At 42.6% G+C, this 15,234-nt stretch overlaps 1 protein-coding gene across 1 annotated transcript in view; it reads right to left on the bottom strand.

Annotated features, from left to right (window-relative positions):
- Positions 1 to 15,234, bottom strand: part of LOC137300497 (pappalysin-1-like) — a 249,366-nt gene that overhangs the window by 63,161 nt on the left and 170,971 nt on the right. Inside the window, exons 15-17 of the mRNA XM_067969581.1 lie at positions 13,159 to 13,342; positions 10,340 to 10,550; positions 4,842 to 5,013 (exon numbers count right to left, since the gene is read on the bottom strand). Coding sequence (XP_067825682.1) covers positions 4,842 to 5,013; positions 10,340 to 10,550; positions 13,159 to 13,342 — 567 coding nt within the window. The remainder of the gene's footprint in view (positions 1 to 4,841; positions 5,014 to 10,339; positions 10,551 to 13,158; positions 13,343 to 15,234) is intronic.

Raw genomic sequence — 15,234 nt, forward strand, 5'->3', positions numbered from 1 at the left:
GCTAAAGGATACAAACGATAAGGTGAAATTCAGTATAGCTAAACCCATCCCTCTCAAATTGGGCCCTGCACTTCCTTATTTAACAACACCTGTAATATGCTTTTGCTGACATCACCATCTCCACGGTGCCAAGACACCACCAGCCTCTGAATACCGTAAGTTCACTGAGACGTTCCAATGAGACAGAACTTGCATTTAAATAATGCTTGATCGCCTCAGGAGCGTGAAAATGCTTTACAAACCATGAATTACTTTTATAGTGTAGTCACAGTTGCTTTGTAGGCAAACACAGCGGCTAAGTTGCCCACAATAAGGGAGGAAAGTTGACCAAGACACTAGGGTTTTTTTTAACTTTTGGCGATTGTGTAAACGTGCGATATTGGATTGGCCACCTGTTTAACATCTCGCCAGAAGTCAATGGAAAGGAAAATTGGGAGAGCTGCATAAAGGGTGGACAATCTGATATTGTCCTTTTTACACTGTCACCAAAAGTTAAAATTACCCCAAAACAAAGCTCCCTGCTCTTCTACCAATAATACTTGTTATGTCCACCTGAGCAGGAAAACGAAGCCTCAGTTTTGGATTCTTGCTCAAGCACCTGATCCAAAAGAAACCTAACATACGCTGTTAATTGGTTAATTTTATACAACTGGACCAAAATCCAAAACGTTTTCTATTTGCATGCACAATACTCCCTCCTGATAATTAATTGACCTCAGCTATTTGCTGCTGCTAAATAAGTACCGTCCCCCGGATAACGCCTGTATTAAGTTTTCAGCACAAACTGCACAGTTTGCACTGCACGAATCCTTTTACGTGACAAATCAACCAAATCTCAGCCAGCTAGAGGTGATAACCGTGTGACACTTTCCATTTCAGAAGACCTTCCAGTGCTATTAAAAACCTGCAAGAAATCAGTCAACGCTAAACTTTGACAAATATCGCTTAGCATGCTCCTGATCCGTGAGGGAAGCCAAGTGGAAATCTGATCACTTGCTGAAGAGGAAATGGACCTGAATTTCCAAGGGGTTCTCCCGATCTCCTGCCGTAACTTAGGCAGGCAGGAGATTGCGTTTTGAGACATTTCCGTCGTTTCTCCGGAGGTTCTGCTGATCTCCTGTTGGAGAAACCTCAGCGGAAATTCCAGGCGAATAACTCTAATATAGGCCAGGTATATGATGTAGCTTGCGTTGAAGTGAAGCAGTTTTGACTTTGGAACAAGAACTACTGCGTTGTGTACTGCTCACTACATGCATTTAGACAAGAAGTGTGGATTATCAACACCGCAGGTCTTGCATCACTTTAGCTTCACACCCGCTACTGTATAACCACGGTTGAGTGCAAACCCAAAGACCACCTGGGGACCTTCTAAACTGATTATTCTTATTGCTTGGTCATGCTCAGACTGAGCTCCATTCTCCCTGGGTGGGGAGCAACATGGGGGCTATTGTTATAAGTTGAGTTTGTGGAACCTGCATTGCACTCTATAGGTGTCACATCCAAATGAATATCTGCAACATAGTCAACCCTGTAAAAATGGTTGGAAGCAATTAAGTCAATGTGTATTGACAACATTTGTTCTGTGCATGCCATGTGACATAATTGGAAACTAGTTCTTTTTAATCGCTTTTACCATTTTGCTGCACCTAGCGTAGGGATGTCCACGCTTTGGTCCTCATGACGCACAGAGGTGTGTACCAGGAAGTCGGGGGCTTGCGGGGTGGTTGGACAGATTTAAACTTAAATGCTTGTTCCTATAATTTGCATACATCTTAAGTTGTTGACACTAATAGACCACAGTATTCTGATTTAGGATTGATCTATCAAGTGGCAATAGTGCTGCCAAAACAACACTGTCCAAATTTCCAGTTCCATAATGTTCAAAACAGGAGAAATCAGCAAGTAAGAAATACAAGCGCTGATTAAAAATTGTACTGGGCTTCTAGGGCTGGATTGCTGTGGCTCAGGAGTCACGTGCAGTGCTTGGGCTGCAGGTTGGTGCACAGAGGCAATCTTTCCCCATTGTTAATAGTGAAGTGTGATAATGTCGATGGTCTGCTCAAATCTCTCTTTTGTGATAATGCACCCATTTGATTGTATTAATGCCTTATATCTCCAGGCGCTGGTTAAATTATTTCACATGTAATGTACCATTAGACAATTCATTCTTCATGTCAATGTGCATATTTATTTCGAAGCAAATATCAAGGATTTGTATAGATAGTCCTGACACACAGCTAAAACACTGGACATACTTTGATTCTAACTGTCACAGCACTGAAACGGCCTTAATCAAAGTCACAGATGACATCCTCTGTGACTGTAACCTTGGTGCACTAGCCCTCCTCGATCTTCTCAACCTCTCAGCGGCCTTTGACATGATCAACCACATCATCTGTTGTCCAGCTGAGTGGGACTGCTCTCGCTTGGTTCCACTCTTACTGATCCAATCGTAGCCAGAGAATCTCCTGCAATCATTTCTCTTCCCGCCCCCCCTAGCATTATCTCTGGAGTCCCCTCGGAATCTGTCCTTGGCCCCCTCTTTTTCTTCATCCTACATGCTGCCTCTCGGCAAAACCATCCAAAGACAAGGCATCAGGTTTCAAATGTACGCTGACGACACCCAACTCTATCTTTCCACCACCTCTCTCGACCCCTCCACTGCCTCTCTGTTGTCAACCTGCTTGTCTGACGTCCATTCCGAGATGAGCTGCAATTTCCTCCAGTTAAACATTGGGAAAATCGAAGCCATCGACTTGGGCCCCTGCTAAAAAATCCATTCCCTCACCACCAATTCCATCGCCCCCTCCGGCCTTTGTCCCAGGTTGAAGCCAACTGTTCGCAACCTCGCCATCCTTTTTGACCCTGAGCTGAGCTTCTGACCCCAAATCCTCTCCATCACCAAGACTTCCACCATCATAACCTCCTGCCCCTGTCTCAGCCCATCTGCTTCTGAAACTCTCATCCATGCCTTTGTCGCCTCCAGACTCGACTATTCCAATGCTGTCCTGGCCGGCCTCCAATCCTGTACCTTCCATAAACTTCAGCTCATTCACAACTCTGCTGCCCATGTCCTAATCCACATCTCAGTCCCACTCACCCATCGCCCCTGTCATCATTGACCTACGTTCGCTCCTGGTCCCCCAATGCCTCCAATTTAAAATTCTCATCCTCATGTTCAAATCCCTTCATGGCCTCACTCCTCCCTATCTCTGTAACCTCCTCCAGCCTTACAACTCTCCAAGTACTCTGGTTCTTCCAACTCTGGCCACTTGTGCATCCCCCACTCCCTTCGCCCCACGATTGGCGGCCGTGCCTTTAGCTGTCTAGGCCCTAAGCTCTGGAATTCCCTCCCTAAACCTTTCTGTCTCTCCACTTCTCTCTCCTCCTTTAAGACTCTCCTTAAAACATACCTCTTTGAAAAGCTTTAAGTCACTTTGCCCCAATATCTCCCCTTTTGGCTCGGTGTCAATTTTTGTCTGATTTGGCTTCTGTAAACCGTCTTCGGGCATTTTTTTAAATGTTAATGGCTCTTTTATAAATGCAAGTTATTGTTATAGCACTTAAATCTATTGATACAGATATTTTTCTTGAACATCCATTTTGTCATTGATAATCTTATATGCTATGTAGTATAAATACTATAATGTTACGAATGGATCTCGCATAGCATTCCTCACAGTGAGTCAGATGATACACTGGGGGTTGATTTTGACTGCTTTCACCTGGCATTAACGGGTCGGTAAAGGCTTCAAAATGGCCTCACCACACTTACTGGCCCCGTAACTTACCATGCTGGCAGCCGCCTGGGTCCGATGTTGAGGCCTCAATCTGGCCAGCTGTCTGTTTGGCGCCCCGCAGCTCGCCTGCCAGATTTATATGAAACCGGGGCCTCAAAATCGCAGGGGCCCTTTCGCCGCCAGAACAGGTGGCCAACCAGTACCCTCCATAAGTCGGTCACCGAAAGTCAAAATAGACCCCACTGTTTTAGAAACACAGGAGTGCTATACCATGTAATGCACAGAGCATTATTCATTTGTCCCTTCAAGGCCACAAAGTCCAATTATTTAGTAAACACAGTTTCAGGTCAATCAAAGTTTAATTGCTGTTTGGTGAGGGAACTTTTGCAGATTGGAAAATGCTGTGAATTTCAGGCAACAGAACAAAAATATCGAGCATTAATTGACTGGCTTTTTTTTAAAAGACTGTTGTGCCTCTGTAACAAAGTGTGATATCTGGACACACAGAGGCTATGTTTAAATATATTGCTCTTGTTTTTTTTACATCTTACAATTCAGCATTTTCAATGAGGAGCTCAGTGAAAATGAAGTACTGGAGAAATTTAGGTGCCTGAATTCCTGATATATGCTCCCAGGTGAAGCTCTGCGATGGGAGTGCTAAATCATGAAATTTACCTCTTAAGTGTTGTGTGAGACGTCACTCGCCCCCACTGGAAATAAAATCATCTCATTGATTGGGTCATCCTCATTGCCATTGGATAAAAACATTGGGAATCAATGGAAGCCTGGTGGGGGGCTGGAAACTCCCAATATAGGAAAACCCCCATTAACCACATCTCCATTAACTGGCGTCCATCTGTAGTGAAAGCTGTTTGCATTGCACATTAGAAAGTCTCAGACAGTGATGTGAGTCAGTCTGCTGAGAAAAACTCTCATAAAACAGAAAAAAAAGTCCTTGTAAAAATTTTTGTGAGGTAAAATTAGCGAGGAAGTGTTCCTTACTCTAAACAGGCAGCAATGTTTCTCCTTTACAGTTTTCCTACTTAAAAGCTCATTTTCTAACTTTCCACACATAAAGTGTTTGTAATTCTCATTACTTACAGTCTGATTGTTGGCATCGCTGCAATTTATCCAGCAGGCGCTGTTGAACTGGAAGCCATTTGTGCACTGATAAAGCCCATGAAATTTTGCAGGGACTGCCTCACACATAACAGGAACACACACTCCCTGCTGCCAGCTCCCATCCTCTGTGCATCTTGTCTTGAAGGTCCTCCTTTACAATTAAGAACCAAAATTAGAAAGCTGATTGTATTGATGAATTAGCTATATCAAAATCTCTATTGGAAACCCAGCACCCAGAGGCTTTCTGAAACTCGTAAAGGAGATCTTGAAACCTAAGCCACTCACTTTCTACAATGCCCGACTCCCCTGCCGACCTCCGATGTCCAACTCCTCCCCCGCTCCCCATCTCCTCCTCCTGGCATCGGACCCTCCCGATCTCGTCCTCTCAGCCCGCAATCTCTCTCTCCCTCCTTCCTCTCCGCTCCCCTGCTGCGGTCTGGTGCCGCAGGCCTCCCGCCCAACAGCCACCCAGCCTATCAAACTGGTTGGCTGCGGGCGGGAAACCAGTTTGAAAAATTGAGAATAAGTCCTGCCGCTAAATTTGGCAGGAATTCCAGGAAACCCGTATGTCTGGGTTTTCCGGCCGCTAAATCTCCCTTCCCGCCTCCCCGTTATTATTGGGGCCCAAGAGTCTGAAGATTATAGAAGAAAGATAAGAATTAAGAAGTTCTCCAGTCCTTGGAAAAAATGCGCTCAAGTTAGGAGACGACAACAAGTCTTGTTTACAACATACTGAGGATGTAGGCCTCCAAGATTAAATTACAACCTATTCCCTTCAAACCGTATTTACATTTTTGAATAACATGCACTATGGATCTTTGTATTTATTACCAGCATTTTGAAGTATTGAATTTAAACAGAAGGAAAGTCCATAATGATTGCAAGGTTTAACATTGAATGATTTAAATTGACACTTATGCTTTCTGTGGATTAATTATTTCCATAGTGTACTTCTAATTTCCTAACTGCAGCAAAAATATAGTCACATATTTTACAGCAGGATATAAATAACTGAATCAAATTACAGTCCTAAAGCAGAATCCTTAGTGAATTAAGAGGTCAGTAGATATCATGAAAGCATTATGTCAAGGTTACGGTGCTGTCTATTAGTATGCAACACCAGACTTTCGCTTGGTCTGGGTCATACTGTTCTAAAATTTCAATTGTGTTTTTTTTAATGGTACAGTTTAAGTTGTTTTGACTTCCTATTTTAAAATGGTATTTCTTACATAATGTATGCAACGTTTCAAGCTCCCCCTTAAAATCTGGCAAAAGTGCCCAGGATTGTTCCCTTTCTTGTCAAATCTAATAAGCATGGATCCTGACAGTAAGTGGACCTGCCTGACAAATGCATGATTGGTCATCCCAGTCCGTCTGTTTCCAAAGGGCAACTGTTGGATAATGAGCGCCATTGATTTTTAAAAAAATGCATTTCTACGAACCAAAGGTAGTTAAAACTGCATTCAGCAAATACATTTTTATAAAATTGCAATATAAAATATGTTAATTTCTAAGAAAAGTCCTGTTGAATTAGCTGCTTGAAAATTTACCTTGCTTTCCTTCAGTTGTTCAGTTCCTATGTCTGGCGATGAGAGCAGGCAAAGGACCTACTCCCTTGCCTCTGCCACTAATAGCTGGCTACAAGTCATAGAATCATAGAATGATAGAAAATTTATGGCACAGAAGGAGGCCATTCGGCCCATCATGTCCATGCCGGCCGAAAGTGAGCCACCCAGCCTAATCCCACTTTCCAGCACTTGGTCCGTAGCCCTGTAGGTCACGGCACTTCAGGTGCACATCCAAGTACTTTTTAAATGAATTGAGGGTTTCTGCCTCTAGCACCCTTTCAGGCAGTGAGTTCCAGACCCCCACCACCCTCTGGGTGAAAAAGAATTTTCCTCAGCTCCCCTCTAATCCTTCTACCAATCACTTTAAATCTATGCCCCCTGGTTATTGACCCCTCCGCTAAGGGAAATAGTTTCTTCCTATCCACTCTATCTAGGCCCCGCATAATTTTGTACACCTCAATTAAATCACCTCTCAGCCTCCTCTGTTCCAAAGAGAACAACCCCAGCCTATCAATCTGTCATCATAGCTAAAATTCTCCAGTCCTGGCAACATCCTCGTAAATCTCCTCTGTACCCTCTCTAGTGCAATTACATCCTTCCTGTAATGTGGTGACCAGAACTGTACACAGTACACAAGTTATGGCCTAACCGGTGTTTTATACAATTCCAGCATAACCTCCCTGCTCTTATATTCTATGCCTCAGCTAATAAAGGAAAGTATCCCATATGCCTTCTTAACACCTTATCTACCTGTCCTGCTACCTTCAGGGATCTGTAGACATGCACTCCAAAGACCCTCACTTCCTCTACAACTTTCAGTATCCTCCCATTTATTGTGTACTCCCTTACCTTGTTTGTCCTCCCCAAATGCATTACCTCACACTTCTCCGGATTGAATTCTATTTGCTACTTTTCTGCTGACCTGACCAGGCCACTGATACCTTCCTGCAGGCTACAGATTTCCTCCTCACTATCAACCACACGGCCAATTTTTGTATCATCTACAAACTTCTTAATCATGCCCCCTACATTTAAGTCGAAATCATTAATATATATCACAAAAAGCAAGGGACCTAGTACTGAGCCCTGTGGAACCCCATTGGAAACAGCCTTCCAGTCACAAAAACCCCCGTTGACCATTACCCTTTGCTTCCTGCCACTGAGTCAATTTTGGATCCAATTTGCCACTCTCCCTTGGATCCCATGGGCTTGTACTTTTTTGACCAGTCTGCCATATGGGGCCTTTTCAAAAGCCTTACTAAAATCCATGTAGACTACATCAAATGCACTACCCTCATCAACCCTTCTTGTTACCTCCTCAAAAAATTCAATCAAGTTAGTCAGACACTACCTTCCCTTAACAAATCCATGCTGACTGTCCTTGATTACTCTGTGCCTTTCTAAGTGATGGTTTATCCTGTCCCTCAGAATTGATTACAATAATTTGCCCACCACTGAGGTTAGACTGACTGGCTTGTAATTACTCGGTCTATCCCTCACTCCCTTTTTAAACAATGGTACAATGTTAGCAGTCCTCCAATCCTCTGGCACCACACCTGTATCCAGTGAGGATTGGAAAATGATGGCCAGAGTCTCCGCTATTTCCTCCCTTGCTTCTTTTAACAGCCTGGGATACATTTCATCCAGCCCTGGTGATTTATCTACTTCAAAGATACTAATCCCCTTAATACTTCCTCTCTCACTAAGTTTATCCCATCCAACATTTCACACTGCTCCTCCTTAACTACAATGCCTGCATCATCCCTTATTCCCACTGCAGAATCCTGGAACTGCAAAAAGTGTGCGGTAAGTAGGGATAGCCTTTGGGAGTCCACTCACCAGCTCCCCATGTTTACACTGGTATAACTGTGTCCCTTATTCCTAAATCAGAATCACAGAGCCATGAAAATAGAAGCGTGGAGAAGCAGCACGTTCACACTCCCGTGACCCGCATGTAAAAGCGTTTATAATTTCAATCTTAACAGAAATGGCCAAATAAATGTAAGTTTAATTCTGCTAAGATGCATTTCGGCAGCTGTGGGTTTGATTGGACTCGAGAGAGAGAGAGAGAAGTTTTTGATCGTCTCTCTTGAGTCCGACCATTACATTTCACCAAAACTGGGTACACGAGAAAAAATATTTCTCTCTCACTCTTGCCTTCTTTATTTTATTCTTTGCAAACAGGCTTGAATCTACTCTGCAGCTTGCTAGCAAATATTCACATTGATGTAATTTATATGATTTATTTTTTAAAAATCGGGTTCATTCATATACACTGCATTCCTTCAAGAAGAATTTCCATGTTGTAATTTGTATGCAGTTCTACGTAATTCTATGGCAGGTGTCTACATGCCTTCTTAACCGGACGGAGAATGGGCACGCTATAGGGAAATGAAGGGGGGCAAAATCCTTTATTGCAGACAAATGGCAAACTTGTTACAAAAAAACAGATTAATATTTAATATTGAATGAGAGGTTTTTTTTGTGGTGTTACTGACTGAGGGAAGAATGTTGGCCAAAATGCCAGGGGATCTCCCTGCTCTTCAAATGGTAGCGGTAATTCCGCGATCCTGTGGTTCTCAGAGACATTGTAGCCTGATTCTCGATGTGACTGCGGCTCCCTGCTGGGAGCCTGGAATTACCCCAAATATCATGAGACAGTTAAAGTCCACCTAAAATGGGCAGTTAAGCCCCTGGTTTTAACATCTCATCCGAAGGAGACATTTATATGGGGTTTGAGTGTGATCTTTCTGATCAATTTTGTGGAGAGAAAATAATACTTTGCAATGAGCACAAAATGCAGTTAGAATTCTTCTTCGAAAATATCGAACGCTACAGCCACAGACTGGAGAAGAAGCCATTCAAGCCAGTGAGTGGGAGAATAGGAATTCCTTACCTTGATTTTTATTAAGGCAATCTATCTATTACTTGTATGTATTTAATTAAATATGCATGAGGTTTCAGAATAGCTCACCGTGACTAAAAGTCCGTCAGTGCTAACCAGCTGACATCAGTCAGTCAGCTCCCTAAGGATTCATTTCTCCCCATCGTGCAGCGAGGCTATTAGCATGCAGAATTCATTTTAATATTTGAAAGAAAGGAAACGAGCGCTTTTCTTCAACGTTTACAGAGAAAGAATCCGTGCTTAATGACCGGCTGCGAAATATGTTTGTTGCAGTTCTTTATAGCTTGACATATGTAACAATCTAGCAGCGCTTCTCAGCCTGGTGGCTGATATTAATTAAAACACAATTTAGCATCAAAGAAGTTATTGCTGATAACACATGCCAAATAAGGTAACGTCATTGCAGTCTGGCATCTAGCTGCCAAAACAATGCGATTTCCCTGTACATGTTTTTAACATTACAGTGCTGGGCACTACATTAGCATGCAAGCAAATGTTTTTCTACATTCTTGCGGTGCAACTTTAAAGGAAAACCCTAATTATTTGTTAGTTCATAACTCCGACACCTTTAACCAATTTCTAAGCTTGCTTTCAGATGTAAACAGTATCACTGGGATCCACTTTGTAGGTAGAAAAAAACATTATGTAATCACGCAACAAGCTTCGATCCGACAGGGGTAGAAAATCCGTCATGGGCGGTGGTGCAAAAACGGGTGATAGTGAATTTTACACCCTGTCCAATTTTTTTCCCGATTGGAGTAAATGGAAAAGAAATTCGGACGGAATGCTGAAACGAGCTGCCAGTTCGCTATGGCCCGTTTTTGCCCCACCGCTCCAGACGGATTTTCAACCTCACGGTGTTTTGCTGAAGTTTGCCTCAGCTGATCTTTTCCAATCCAGAACTAACAGAAGCATTTACCTTATTATGTCTTATTAATGGCAAATAACCCCCCACCCAACCCCGGTAACAAGCTGTCACAGCATGAGACAGTGACATCACTTACTTCCTTATCTTTCTTGAGAGGTTGGGGACGTGGTATCCAGGCTTGCACTTGTATTTGCACGACGAGCCAACTTTGTGCCCGTCTTGTTGACAATGCGAGCTCTGAAGCATGGCATTGGGCACAGGAGGAGGAGCTAGACACATCAGTTCACATAGGGACTCGGGGAAAGACCACAGTCCATCGTCTAGGCAGGTCAGAGTGTTATTGGTCCCTGCAGAACAGTATATTGCATTAGTCCAAATGTAAGACTCATTTTTGGCACGGTCAAAAACCTCATCGACTAGAAACTAAAGCAACCTTGTTGGAATTGCTGGCACATGAATTTGGAAAGCAAATTGTTCACAGTTCCCCAGAAACGCGTATCCTGTACACGCTGTTACAAACCACAACTAAACACTGTTTTATAGCACAAAATATATCTAAAGACATTTACTTACAAAAACTCTATCCCATTTTCTACCCTTGAACCTTGGGTTGTTTGTTTTTGTTGGCAGAGTCTCCCTACAACTTTCTTAAAGTTACTCACGATTAAAAAAAAACTATTATTGTTGCTTTAGGCTGACCGGTTCCAGTAAGTAACTTGTTGGCTTGACGTACTTGGACGTTTACTGAGAAAATAATACTGGGGGGGAAAGAAAAGTTTTTATTTAAAATGTACTTTTACTGGAAGAAGGGCGACTTTGCATATAAGCAGTCTGAACTGGATTGTGCAATTCAAAGGAACAAGTTTAATATTCTGCCCACTTGAGGCAAGAAATCTTCATGTCATGGATGGGGAGATAATGCATGAAGAAGATGGCTGACTGTCCATACCTCGTTGCTCTTTCCCCTCCCCCAAAGTGTTCCCCAGCTCTCCTGATATAAACTGAGGTAAGGTTCCACAGGGGCTGGTACCTCAGCTAAGTAGCCATTCTACCTTTGTGAGCTTAGGTAGTGAGTGCTGGCATGGGAGGCACTGCAGCTGAACCTGACCCTGACCTCGCCTGATCTCCGCATACCCACATTCTCCAGCAGGAGATATAGGAGCAGGAACCCTGCCTGATTTTTCACCTCCCTAGCCCTTACTGCTACCCTGTCAGAGAACAGCCAACTCAACACAGGCCAGAGGTGGTTTGTACAGTTCAGTTCCACACTGGACAGTGCACATATCAACTTTTTCACACAAAGATTAGTAGGATTTTACAATTCTCTCCCCTAAAAGGTTGTGGATAATGGGACAATTGGAGCTTTCAAGACTGAGATCGATAGGTTTTTGTTAGGTAAAGGTATCAAGCGACATGGAGCTAAGGTGGGTAAATAGGGCTGAGGTACAGATCAGCTACGATCTAATTGAATGGCGGAGCAGACTTGAGGGGCTGAATGGCCTACTCCTATTCCTATGTTGCAACCAATCATTGGGGATCTACTCTACCTCAAATTTAGTTACAAAATCTCCTGACTAACTGACCTTTATTTCTGTCTTTCTGTTGATAGCCGTTAAATTATCGTGAAGCTGAATGTTGTACATATGATACACTAGTTACTATTCATATCATCCTTTTGGTAGCACACACTGATGACTTTCATTTCATGCATTGTGTTGTTACTGTCATCAATCAGCCAGCCGTTTAGTAATCTCCCATTTCTTTAATGAATCATGTACCCTCCTGCTTCCTGCACACACAAGTATGCATCAGCAAACAACTTTTTGAGGTAGAGTCATCCCAGTTACTTATGGCGTCTGAGCTCCTATGTGCACCTCATTTACAGTCTCCTGAGTTTGATGTTAATTTTGAAATGTTACAAAACTGCACTATAATTAGTATTTTGGGAGCCTGACATAAACAGCCTTTTAATAGCAACATAAATGGCAAATCAGCCTTATATTGAGCACTCAGGTCAGTGTTGCCTTATTTTAATTCAGAGCCTTAGTGAAATGCCAAGATCAATAATTTAGGATATCCCCAAGGTTGAGAAGAGTAAGCGAGAAGGCAAGATAATCAAAATGTGTGTGCCCGCCCCTCAGCTGTTTATTTTAGTACTTCCACATCTGTGTGTGACCACTACAGATGTGCAGCCTTGTCAGTGCCTAATAAAAAGGAAATAGTCTTTGCTTAATTCAAAATCTGGCAAATGCCATGTTTTCACTTTCTCCTCTTGGTTCAATCCTGATGGGAGCAACAAGATTAAAAATAATAAAGTTTAACTACGTGTATAAAACCTTCAAGCAACAGAGATTTCTGGACTTGACTGCATGTATTGGCTGTTGAAGGCGTGAGCAGAGAATGCAGCACAAATGGGCTGTAATACCGATCTCGAGTATCATGTCAGTGACTAACATGTCTGTGACGCCAAAAAAAATTATCTATTCAACCCCTCTCCTTCCTCCCCACCCTGGAACATGACACCCAAAGGATGGAGTTGTCTGGATCCAAAAAACTGTATATTAGTTTTACAGAGCGAGCAAAATTTGCAAATGGTATTGTTTTTTTATTTTAACGGGGAGGTAAGACCTTGTCACTCACCCGCGTTAAAAATGCACACATCCTGTATCATGCATCAATCAGAACTAGCATAGTGCTTCCAGGTTAATGTTTTTCTCTAACACTTTTATGACTGAGGAGTGTGGTGACAGCGATTAGGATTTGGGCCACTGCCTCTGGAATCCAAAAATCATGGACTTTCTGACTCGGAAGTGTCTCTCTAGAGATTCAGGCTGTTGAGTTGCTGGTTCATTCAGGAGGTGAGAAAATGGTAACAGTCGTGATGTAACATTTTTTTGATCAGGGAGCTAAAAGACATACACGGTGGCTTTTAATGCAGTTGTAACCCTTTCTTACCTCGTAACTGGGCAGGGGGTCTGCATTGAAACGTGCACTGCTTGCCAAATGTGGTCCCTCCAGGGCAGGAGAAGGTGGCAGGGTAGACGTGATACTGATCAGGGATCCCACAGTCTACAGGTTCGCAAAGTACTTGTTGGTTCCATTTCCCATCTGTGCAAGTGACTGTCATCTTCGATTCAGACTGGAAATAGAATTCACACCATTTTTAATTCACGGGATAAAAATATTCACATAGAATCTATAAACGACAAGACTGAGGAGTATGGAGATTATTCCTTCTAATTTTTTCATGCTGAAGTGAAGCCAAGTCAAATAATTCCCATTTTCTTGAGCTCTAACATCCAAGACTCAAAAATTGAAGACTCCTTTTTTATTGGTCTGGAGAATTGGATTTAGTCTAGTTGAGAGGAGGCTTGAAGGTTCTGCTTCAAGCTCGCATTTGATTCCACAACAAACTCCTGGTACCCTTCTTTAAACCAGACAGTGAGTGCCAACAGACTACAGAGGCATCATAGCCGACTCCATTCCTGCCCTCGTACCCAAAACTTTCCATCAAGGCTCAATGGCTATCGATCAGGAGCGGAAACCCTAGTTGATGTTTCCCCTCTGTAGGATGCGGTGCTGGAGCCAGTTACAACACCCCCAATTGCAACGTTGACTGAGATCGACACTGTGCCGACCTTTCCTGATCTGTCAGCTCAGTACGCACCAGATGGTGAATTTAGGCCTGGGGCATCGGAGGAACAGGTGAGGTTATTTTTCATTCAACATAAGGTGCAGTAGTGTTAGGTAAAGAAAAGTTTTGTTCTACACTTTCAACTGCTGTTTGATTATTACCTAAATCACCCATTCTCCTTGGTCACATTGATTCCAACTAAATTCACTGCATAATTGAACATCATAAAAGAAAACAACAACAGCATGCATTTATATGGCGCCTTTATACGTAGTAAAATGTCCCAAGGCACTTCAAAAATTGATATTGAGCCAAAGAAAGAGACATTAGTGTTGGTGACCAAATGCTTGGTCAATGAGGTAGATTTTAATCAAGTCTTTGAGGAAGAGAGAGAGATGGAGAGACAAAGAGGTTTGGGGAAAATTGCATATCAATATTTATTATCAAGAATAGCAAATGCTTGGCATTGAGCTGTGAAGCAAAAATTCTATCTTAGGTTTCAACTGAGATATAGAAACCACTCGAATTTCACCCCTGCTTTTGATGGAATCGTCCGTTCTGCTCGATCGTTTTGCTGTCCTGTAACTTACTGGCAGCTGTCTGTTAGCCAGTGGCATATTTTGATCAAATAACTAATTTCAGATTCCACTTTCGAGTTTGTTAAGCACAGTAAATGGCTCCACTTGGGAAGCTAAGGAAAAAAAAGCATGAGCAGGCAGCATAAGAGACTGTTTCTTTCCACTAGTAAACTGCGAACATCTTAATCTGGATTCTCCAAATGGATTTATACCGGGAATAATTTATTATGTAAATTCTACATATGTGTTGCTTAGTTTCTATCTTCTGTGTACTCTCTGGTGAAAGTCAAGTGCTCACTGTGCCTAATATTAAATATGGGCAGGCAGGTCATTAGAACAATAGAGACCTCAGCATGTATTAATATATGATAATTATATGCCTGTGTCTCAGTCATTGTGAATGCTGTAATTCTGTAATGATCTCTTAAAGGATATCTGACTCCATTTAAGTTGTGAAGTTACAGTAATTAATCCCAGAAGACATAAACAAGGAGAAACCTGGAGCTTTTCACCCTTGAAAGCAGGCGTCGGAGAGATAATCTTATAGAGGGATATAAGACTGCAAATGGTATGTAAAAGAGATGCCCAAAAGAATTACTTTAAATTGTGAGAGTAGGGATGATTTAAACTAGCAAAGGGCAGATTTAGCACTCTTATCAGGATGGTTTTCTTCATGCACAGACTGATCAATGTATAGAATTGACACCCACTTGGAGTTGTGGAGGTTAAAAACCCTGGAATCAATTAACGACTGATGGGATGCTGCAACGAGGGGACCCTAGGGCCGTTTTGATTGAACGCACTAAGATGGACGGGGTG

The sequence above is a fragment of the Heptranchias perlo genome, chromosome 31 (assembly GCF_035084215.1).
Source record: "Heptranchias perlo isolate sHepPer1 chromosome 31, sHepPer1.hap1, whole genome shotgun sequence".
In the NCBI taxonomy this organism is placed as follows: Eukaryota; Metazoa; Chordata; class Chondrichthyes; order Hexanchiformes; family Hexanchidae; genus Heptranchias; species Heptranchias perlo.